This window comes from Syngnathus acus, chromosome 13 (genome assembly GCF_901709675.1).
Source record: "Syngnathus acus chromosome 13, fSynAcu1.2, whole genome shotgun sequence".
NCBI lineage: Eukaryota > Metazoa > Chordata > Actinopteri > Syngnathiformes > Syngnathidae > Syngnathus > Syngnathus acus.
The window spans coordinates 8,333,350-8,343,869 of NC_051098.1; the positions used below are offsets into that span (position 1 = coordinate 8,333,350).

Consider the following 10,520-nt stretch of genomic DNA (forward strand, 5'->3'; position numbering starts at 1 on the left):
TTGGCAGACCATCATCATTTTTAAGTCCAGAACTATTACATATGTGAAGCCAATGAAAGGTCCTTTCAATCTGCAAATCATTATCTTTAAACTCCAAGTCAAAAAGGATAGCACATGAATGATCAAATAAATTCAGTTTATTCTAATACGCTATTTATTTCTACCTGCATGAGATTAAGATAACAGCTGACAGCATAGCAGAATCAACACTAAAAAAGAGAAACCATTAGGCATCACATGCCTACCTCCACTATTTTCTGTCCTTGTGTCACTCAGTTGCCTCTGCTGACCAGATGCAAGGTGGCAGCGCTTCAAGTTCCCAACAGTGTCCCACACCAGCAGCTCAGCCTGGGCCGAGCAACAGCTGGAAGTGTAGCTCACCCACAGGGGCTCCGATGAACCCAGCCCCCACCCGGACACGTTCAAAGGAGGGTCTCTCTCCACTAATGTGGCCTTGTGTCGGACATGCTGCTCCGGATGAGTCTCACCCGGTTTGTCCCCTACGGGCAGTGGGAGTAACGTCAAAGTGCCTTGTCCCTTGTGTAGTTGGAGAGCAGCCAGACCAGAGCGCCCCCTGTCCCACACAGCCAGTGACACGTTCCAGGTGGACTCATTGCATGCTGGAGAACAGGAGGACTGCAGGCGGGTGGTCGAGCAGGATGGAGGAGATGTGTCAAGGTCCTGAAAGGGACATGAGATGCACCACATCAGAGGTGGTCCGAGGAGCCGTTTGTGGTGGGCTGAGATGATACGATACTCACAGGTGGGACCACTGTTAGGTAGGCCACCGCGTAGTTTGTGTCTGCAGAGTCAAGAGCGTACACTGACAGTGTAAGCGTGACTGTAGCTCCAGCCTGAGCTGAGGCAGGCGTGTGAAGTCCCACCTGACTATGGAAAAGATTGTGGGCTTCAACATGGAACCTGATGGGAAGAATGACAAACTGCTTTGAAGTCAGGCGTAATCGTCTTTGTGTCTATCGCTCGTTGCCGACTACTATTTCCGTCACACATACTGTTTTGTTTACCAAAATTTACCAATATTTACATTATGATCAATCAATAGGCAGCTTTTATTTCATGAATTGAAATTGTATAAAGGAACAAAAGGCTACACATGTAGTCCTTGGGGGTTACCACTTTGGTGACCTCTGCTCTAATGTTACCTGTGAGGTCCTTTCGTATGAAGATATCCTGCATCATCCTCAGCTGTCAGAGTGAAGAGTCTGTCCGGACCATGGTTCAGAATGTTCAAGTCCACAGTGGAGCTGTGACCAGGTACCAGAGGGGGTGTGGATAGGACCTGAAGAGAAAGGCATCAGGATGACACATTACACAACACTCATATATAGTGGTGGCCGATTGTTCATTGCAGCAATATTGTCTGAGCCTTCAATGTCAATTCACCAAGCATTGGAAAGTGAGCTGAGTTGAGACCGTTGTGAGACAGACTTAACTTACTGGTGTGTTGTTACAAAAGGAATCATGAAAGTCTCAGATAATGATTTGAATTTCTAAATTGGCTGTTCATACTAGTTTCTTGCCAGTGTACTCGTGATGTGATGTGGTTATATACAAAGGTGTTTAAAATGTGTTTTATTGAATTATTCATTAATGAATATAATTAGATTGATTACTTGTTTTAGAAGGTGACAATATTTATTTCATTATTAAAATAAATTACATTAAACAACTTATGTTAATGAATTCATCAAACAGAAAAAATAATAAATAAACAACTTTAAAATAACTAGTCAATTAATTTCATTAAAAGTGGAAATGATTTATTCATTACCAAAATAAACTATTTCATATAAGCATTTTATTTATTTATTTATTTTAACCTCATCAAGGAATGACCTAGCCCATCTGTGTTAAAATCAAATGAATACAAACGTTTGTCAACTCCCCTGATCTAGAATACGTTTATGAATGGCTGACCTGTATCTGAACACGAGTGGGCTGCACCATCTCCGTGGCGACCCTCTCCAGTTTATTTCCTCTGCCGTCTCGGCCTGTGAGTCGGACGCAAAAGGGCGCTCTGGGAACGGAGTCCACCCAGCCAATCAGATCCACAGCGGTGTAGCTTGACGACACGGAGGGCGAAGAGGAGGAGTTGAGCAAAACTTTCTTGAGGCTCTCCCCTTCTGCTCCCAGCAGCGTCACATGACTGAAGGAGACCTCTTCGTCATGAGGAGACAGGCCAGTCACAGCCAGCACAAGGAAGGTGGGGACACCTGGAAGGGATGAAAGAACATGCCAGTATGGAGACTAAGAATACGGAATACATACTTAAACGGTTTGGCATAAATTCAGCACAAAATGACCAAGAATAAAGGAACGCCCCTCACCTGCCACAGGACTGCCCTCTACTCTAGCCAATCCAGGGTGTGTCTCGTTGGTAACAGTGGCAAAATAATAGAGGAAATCCACACTGCTATCAGCTGAGTGGATCAGAAACCAGTCGAGGTTGCCACATTTGAACAGCTCTTCACATTATTTCCATCATGAAATTCAGTACCGATTACGTTGAATGCGACATGTCCGTCGGCCTGGGCATGCAGGTGCCACTGGCCCGGCTGGATAGGAGGCAGAAGACGAACACGATACAGACCGTTGAAGTGCTCCAGAGAAGCGAGAGAGCCTTGCTCACTCAGAAGAGACTGAGTTTGGCCTAGGGGGAAAAGGTGTAAAAGGATTTTAGCAACATTACATTGACCTCCTAAGACACCAAGAAAAATGAAATGTTTGTAAATTTATTTATTTTTTACATCTCGTAATTTTTAGGGGTGAAAACAAAACATTACTACAGTAAAAAAAAAAAACTCATTTATTTATTACAATATGTCCTTTTGAGAGGACATCGGGACGGTTATGGCAAATGTGAAAAGCTTAGGATGTCCTCTGTAAGGGTCAACGGCAACGGATTATAATGAATTGCTGGGTCTCAGGAGGATATAATGACATTTTGTGAATGAGCAGTTTCATTGCAGGATAGATTTCTAACTTTGTGGAGCTTTGTTGTGTTTTATTAAACAATAAAAATGTGTCAATAGAATAAATGTTTTTTTAGCAATAGAATCATTATTTCTTAAATTCACATTGTCTAAAACAGTACAAGGAAAAGCTACATTGATACTTTACTGAACTACAAGTGCTGCTGTAGCCTATGGTCATTTTATAAAGTACAATTTTATTAAAATGTATTTGAAAATGTTTCTTTTATTTACTCGATGTAGCACTTCAAAAAGAAGTTAGAAAAGAAAATCCCCTTGAAAAAAAAACTGAATCCAGCTAATTTTTGTATCGTTAAGATTGGCAATGAATAGAATGGGAACCTCCTGACACATCACTACTTTTGATGTTGGGCATTTCAATCTCTGTTTTGCTATTCAATATGTAATAATGAGGCACAAAATATTAATTTTGATACGAAAACACTGCTGATTTATCGAGTTGGTGATGCGGTGTATGTGATGATTCTCCTTTGTGTACCTGAAGGATCAATAAGGATGCAGTGGCTCAGTGAACCAGTGATGTGAACAGTGACGTCATTAACGGTGCTGTCGACCCTGAAGGAATGCAAGGACATCTGCTCCTGATCTCTCTCGACATGGAGGAGAGTCACCTGGTGAGGAAGAGATAACTGAACTCACATGACAATAAGCTAGCTCCTTTCTAATTCATGGACTTACCTTTGCTGCTGCTGTGTTGTCCTCCACTATGGAGGAGACACTGTGGATGTCAGAGTTGCTGGTGAATATCGTCAGTCCTCCCGACAAGGATGACAGCGCAGAATAGAGGGAGAAGCGATCAGGGGGCAAAGGTTGTCTGCTCCTCTTTCTCCTCCTTGACCCCTTTCTTGCTATGGTGTAATTTGGGTCTTCTGTGAGGAGAAATGTCACCTGTAAGAACATCAGGATGAGTGTGACTGACAGCAAAAGTGTCTTTGTTGTGCTATTGTTATTATTAGTCAAAAACTTGTGCTTTTGATTTTATATACCTCCCTTTCCGTATTTCAGGTGGTATTCTAAATAGTTTGCAAACCAATGCAGCTTTTTAAAGCCTTTGAAAAGTTGTGAGGGAATTTTGCTGGTCCATTGATTGCCGTTGGTCAAAATAAGCCCCAACAAAACATTTTGATGTAAAGAGTATATTATTGAAATAGTTAAAGAGCTGAAGTAGGAAATCAGACAAAAAAAAACTCACCTGTGTCATATTTCATTATTCTTGCATTAACACAGATAAAATGATTCATCAATGATCAGCATCAAGTCTAAAGGGTTCACTAACGATCTTACTTTGCTCTGTTTGGCAAGCGTGAGGCCCTTCACCACGTCAAACATGTGGGCATCCTTGGGAGAGGCATCGGTGAACACAAAGATCTCCGACATGGGTGGGCTGTGAGTGAGGGCGAGCTGGAAACACGCAAAAGTTAGTACTTATACACACACACACAACACACACACACGCACAAACCTGAATGGCTGTCAAGCACATCTCTGGTTCATCTCCTCCTCCAAGGGCCATCAGGTTCTCCATGTGCTCCATAAACTGGTCCGGGTCATCCGTCTCATATACCGGGCCAACTTCTGAACACATTAGTGACATGGATCTATTAAATGAAGTTACACCTTTAATTTAAATACACTTAATACTGGATGTCTTTAGTAAAGAGTTTGACTTCAGCTTCCCACCAGAGGCTGCTGTTTCTCTCTTATTCAGCCATGTCACATAGTTTACGCAAGAAAAGTCTCATAAGACAATGTGGCCTACAGTAAGTGTTCATCAAGAATGAGACAGAGGTTTTATTCCTCAAAGAATATTTGTATCATTATATGGCACAGTAACACTGTGCACAGTTTGAACTCTAACACCTATGGACAATTTAAACTACACTAGTCTCTAGCTTCCTCCATGTTAGACTCTGAATTTCCTAGTTATAAAAACGTCTGTGTGAATAATGTGTTGTCTGTATGGGCCCTGCGATTGATGGGCAACCAGTTGTGGGTGTATCCCTACCTCTTGCCAAAAGTCAGCTAAGTTAGGCCCCGGTTCTATGAAAAAGAGATGTATTACCAATACTTTTTCGTCCGTACACTTTTACAAACTTGACCTTTCACTGCAGTATTAATTTGCAAATTGTTTCCGTCGACATTTCCTCGTTGCGGTTAGATTAATTGCTGCCATAAGTCTGTCAACATTTTTCAGGTTGGATTGTTGCGGTCGCTGTTTGGTTGCCTGGCAACCTGTCGAGAATTTATTGCTTGCAAACTTTTGTTCTCACAGTGTCCATCTTAAGAAGTTTCACAATTTGCATGCTTTTTAGTAAAGCATTGTCAGTTCTGCCTGGAGACACAAATGTGTCTTTTTGAAAGCAATGCTGGCATTTCCCTGAAAACTAAGCCAACAAAAATGCATCACTGTAAGAGAAATGAAAGTATATGCAAAATGTTAGCTAAAGTAACAAACAAGCAACCGCTTAGCAAAGAAACAAGCAGCAACAAAAACATAGCCTCAATGGTGGACATAATAATATTTGATGGATAATACGGAAATGGCAATGACATTAACAAAAATACAAATATAGTAGAACCTGAAGTTAACCAGAATCCTTTATGTGACTGGTTTATTTAAAGATTGGTCTAATTTTAAAACAATTTTTCTTTGGAAAAATAAATAATGTTCCCACACATAATCCGGATTAGTCACCTGTCGATTCACCTATTCTCTAATTTTCTTTTTCAGGACATGTTATCCATTAATTGTCTAAAAACTCCCGGGTTTGCTTTTTGTTGCTAATGCCACAATGTTGATTATTTTTCAACACCTACTAAATTTTGATTGAACTTTTGAACCACTTTTGGGCCACATAAAGTGTAAGGTGCAAAACGCCTAAGGGCATTATCACTCGGGTGTTTACTCACGGGGGTCATGGAAGGGTACCAACAAGAAACTTCCAGGTTGCCCAGGGAGGTCAGCTCGGTTCCGGATTATGGCGTGAGCCCGCAGTCGAGCCGCCGTGATTTCCTCAAACATGCTCCCCGTGGTGTCAATGACAAAGACCAGAGCGGGCGCCTGCTTCACGCTGAAAAGCCTGTGAAGGTGGTTAGAGACTTGCGTAAACAAACTTTTATAAAACAAAATCTGATTTAATCCCTGTAGTGGAAAAAAAAAAAAAATTCCGTATCAATTACTTAGCACAACAACAAAAAAGCTTCTCTACAGTTTCTCTTTTTGATGTAACTTCTATAATATTGCACTCCTTTAGTGTTAGATTTCTGTATTCCTACCTAAGAAAGGTTTTGTGGCCCACTGTGTTCCTCAGATCTCTCAAGACAGTCAGCGTGGCGTCGGAGGCCAGCTTGGCTGCTTCCACGTGGAGGAAATGATGAGGGGAGAAGAGAGGTGATGTACTGTCTTTGTTGATGCCCCCTTTGGCCCCCATAGAGCGGCTGCTGTCCAGCATTCCTCCATGACTGCATTTTCCTGACCAACAAGTTACATCTTCTACGTGTTTTGCCTTCAAGCATTCATTTGTTAAACTTAAGAATTACAACTCTGTCAAACTAGTGGTTAGCACAGCTGTCACACAGTTCTGAGGGTCTGAGTTTGAATCTTTTCACCATTTCTATGCGGAGTTTGCATAATTCACTCCTTGCTAGCGTTTCTCAGGGTATTCCAGCTTCCTCAAACATTCCAAAATGTTTCATCCTTCTTGGGTAAACTGAAGACTAAATGTGGTTACCTTTATCATGGTGAATTATTGTAAATATATGCCCTGAGGTTATCTACCATTTACTTTAAATTGGAATAGGCTGCAGCTCACCCCTGAGCCAAATGAGGAAAGTGCAACAGACGGACGGATGAGGTGACCGAGTGGTTAAGGTGATGGACTGCTAATCCATTGTGCTCTGCACTCATGGGTTCGAATCCCATCCTCATCGATCTTTAGCTTCAAGTTGATGTGTCATACCATCGAGCACACTGAAAAGCGCAATTAACATGCTGTGTCATGCTTGGCGCCTCATGTCGTTGCATCGTAGAGTCACTTAAATTGCATACTTTATATGTCTTATAGAACAGGCTATATACCATAAATTTGGCTTTTATGCAAGACGAGGTGACTGCACAGTCGATGCACAGTCCAGGTCCAGACGCATAGACAGTGGCCCGTGCTCACTTCACTTCGCTGCTCAAGTTATGGCAATGGACTGAACGTTTGTTATTTTCTGAATGCATGGGGTCAAATCCCATCCTTGTTGGAATTTATCTTTAAATTGTTGTATTTATATTAACAAGTACAGTCAATAACGTAACTTCTCATACTGTATTAGCGGCCTCAAACACATTGTATTGCCGTCACATTGTATTGCCTTGTACAGATTCTATCATACCGCGTCGTTCATATACATGTGCAAGATGAGATGACTAAGTTGTTCAAGCGATTGTGCTTTGCACGCATGGGTTTGAATTCCATCCTCATCGAACTTTGGGTAATAAATATTATGTTTGAATATATTTAGGTGGCTCATGTCACTGTGTCGTTTTGTGTAACATCAGAAGTATTGCATCATATTACACATACGATACTTTGTCTTATACGACACAATATCAATATACCACCCCATTCAATCGACACACATCAATGTATTTGGATAATGCACCTGATGAGGTGGCCACCTTGTCTTGTGCTTTAACTAAATGTATTGATAAATACGGTATGTATGGTGTGTGATAAGCCATATACCAAGATATAATATAATTTAAAAAATGACGCGACAATATGATACAATCTTGTTTACTATTTATAATAGAGATACATTTCTGTTGTTCAGCTGTTTTTTTACAAGTAGAAATGCAGTTTTTAATACTTTTGTGTACCAACAATCATTCAGGTTTAGTTTTGCTTGCATACCTTCAGGTTTTGGAGGGAAGGCGCTGAAGTAGCCAGTTGTAAGCAGCTGGACGTCCCTCTGTCTGCTCGTCAGTCTCGGGAGAAGGTTGTCTCGACACGTAGCGCTGAAGCACTCCATACAGGTAGGGGTGTCACCTGTGGAGAGGACACATTGATGAAGAACTAGCGGGAAGGACTGAAATTCAGGATTATTTTCCATATGCATTCAGTTCTCCGAGGGCTATTGAATCTACGGAGGTATTTTTCTTAGTTATTTGTTTTATTTTCATATGAACAAATAACAAGACTGTTCACCATGATCGGAAATAAACTACAAACCCTAATTCTAATGAAGGTGATGAAAGTTTATAATAGTCTAGGTCCTGTATAGATCAGCCTTACCTTCAGCCACAGGGACGGCTGGCTCCTCAGGGTGTAGCAAGTGGAGGTAAATGGACCGCTGACCCATTTCCACCCAATTACTGTGACTGTAGAAGTCCTGGTGAGACATAAAAACAAACATGTCCAAACTCCATCCTATACTGTATCTTTTCAGTCCTTCTTCATGTTTACCTGCAGGGAGTGAAATAGTTGTCCCAAGCTGTGAAGAGCACTTTGGTACTCATTGGCCCTCACCGAAAGCAAAGTTTGAGCCCAGAACCTGCGCAGCATTGTCACGGCACTATCGACACGCTCAGAATCGAAATGATACACGGGGTCGGACCTCGTGGAGCTCAGGAAGTCCATTTCAGCATTGGAGTGAACCACTTCCCCCACGGCCCTCCAGAAGCTTCGTCCCAGTCTGGTCTGAAAAGGAGGCCAAATATAAAACACAAATATAACCATTTATTATTTATCAGCTAATTACAATGAATGTTCTGTCGCACCTCTTCCTCAGCACGGTGGCCCTGGTGCTGTTGCAGAGTGTCCAGGGTTACATTAAGGATGGCCTGCTCAGTGATGTATTGGTGGGTGTAAGAGTCCCAGGACAGCGTCAGCACCCGCGACCAAAAGTTGGGGAGGAAGCACGTGCACGGTGAAGCCAGGAGAAGGGAAGCAAACATAAACCGGTGCACGATCCTCTCGTTGTCTTTCCAAAATCTCTTTTTTATTCCCTGTGACATCATGGCTTACTTGAATGGTTGGTACGCTGCATCCTACCTGCAAGAAAGTTTGTAAATGCGGCTTTGTATTATTATCCTGTTAGATTATCTTAATTCGGTTTACAGCATACATATATAAATACTTAAATAAGGTTGTCGTTTTGACTTTGCACATCACATTTCCATGCTGTTGCTTTAGTTTTTATCATAAATTAATGAATTAAAAAAACTCAAATACTTTGGATTAAAAATAGATGTTTTGTTATAATTAAATGGCTAAACAGCATATTTCTATTCATTTTAATGGACATTTGATGAATTTCTTTTAAAAATAAAAGCTCTTTTACTTATAAGCATATTAATTTGCAACCCAAACCCATAGTGATGGCCCAGTTCTGCAATAATATCAGCCACCCCCCACCCCGACAAAAAAAAAGAAAAAAGAACCTCCTCTTTCACTTTTTTCCCCCAGCTTGTCCTGTACTGAGGCCCTATTGTTCTTTTCATCTTTATTCCAATACAATACTTTTGTTCTTTTGGCTTGTGTTTTCGCAAGGGCTCGGCTGAAACAAAGCCTGGCGATCCAGTCAGCCTTGAAAAAAAAAAAAGTGCACCCTTAGCACTCCCCTCTGCAAATCTGTTTCAATTAATTGGTGTGGACTCTCCTTGCACCCCAGGAATGGAGGAGCTCTAACTTTTATGCAATTAAAATAGTTCCACCTTTGCAACAATTGAGTTCATGTGTCATGAAAGAACAGCACATGCACTTTCTAGATCATCATTTTTCCTAAAATAGCTTGATTGAAGTTCATAAAGGATGAAAGCAAATCAAGAAAACCAAGTCTCACCCTGCTCTTGTGTTTTTCTTCTTGGCAGTCTCTTCACACTTGTTGCAGACTTACACCACAAAGTGACAAGTCCCACAGCAAGCATTTGTGCAAAATGTAGACGTATCTGTATCCAGCTCCCCACCAAATACAGACAACAACGTAGATATAGCCCCGAAAAAGTAGTTTCTAGGATTCACATGAGGATCCGTATGACTCTGAGTGGTCTGAGTGTGTTTCTTGGGGTGATTTGTCATAGCCCGCCTTTGGCGCTGTGTACCCCTCCTTGCCCCCCCTTTCATTAACGCACGGTGCATTGATTTCCCACAATAGGGCTGCATATATTACCACCCACAGACCTTCCCTAACTGCACCCCCCTCCATTCTACATCCATCACTCTCCCTTTCTTTCCTCACCACAGTTGATCACAATTACAAACTCAGTACTTTCCAGTTTCCTTGGTTGCCGCCAATTTTAATGACTGTTACTAGTCATAAAAAAGCCCATAATCATTTGTCCTTTTTTTTTTTTTCATTTGTAGCTACCATTGTGGGGGCACTGGTGGTGTGGTGGCTTATCATAGATTTTGCACATCTTGCATGGCGTCAGTACCATTGCAGTAATAGTAAGTCAGTTTTTACCCAGGCCAAAAAATATCCATAGAATTATCTGTAGTGAATGTAAAAAGATTACAC

At 41.5% G+C, this 10,520-nt stretch overlaps 1 protein-coding gene and 1 non-coding gene across 2 annotated transcripts; one reads left to right on the plus strand and one right to left on the minus strand.

The window, feature by feature from the left end:
- Positions 1-117: 117 nt before the first annotated feature.
- Positions 118-10,064, minus strand: vwa7 (von Willebrand factor A domain containing 7). Its single transcript, XM_037266958.1, has 17 exons — positions 9,846-10,064; positions 8,782-9,055; positions 8,468-8,701; positions 8,297-8,393; positions 7,916-8,050; positions 6,291-6,486; positions 5,925-6,094; positions 4,477-4,589; positions 4,299-4,415; positions 3,693-3,902; positions 3,493-3,625; positions 2,519-2,671; positions 2,349-2,441; positions 1,939-2,234; positions 1,164-1,300; positions 762-921; positions 118-681 (listed from the first exon to the last, which is right to left on the minus strand). Exons 2-17 carry the CDS (start codon positions 9,019-9,021, stop codon positions 175-177), a joined length of 2,991 nt encoding a protein of 996 aa, XP_037122853.1. The 5' UTR covers positions 9,022-9,055; positions 9,846-10,064; the 3' UTR covers positions 118-174.
- On the plus strand, positions 6,863-6,944 carry trnas-gcu. The gene has a single exon. It is a non-coding gene; the product is annotated as a tRNA-Ser (tRNA).
- Positions 10,065-10,520: the final 456 nt, after the last annotated feature.

Coding starts and splice junctions, on each gene's coding strand:
- vwa7 (XM_037266958.1), bottom strand. CDS start 9,021: ATGATGTCACAGGGAATAAAAAAGAGATTTTGGAAAGACAACGAGAGG. Junction 2,672..3,492: donor CATCCTTATTGATCCTTCAG/GTACACAAAGGA, acceptor TTTTCCCCCTAG/GCCAAACTCAGTCTCTTCTG. Junction 922..1,163: donor CATACGAAAGGACCTCACAG/GTAACATTAGAG, acceptor TCTTCCCATCAG/GTTCCATGTTGAAGCCCACA.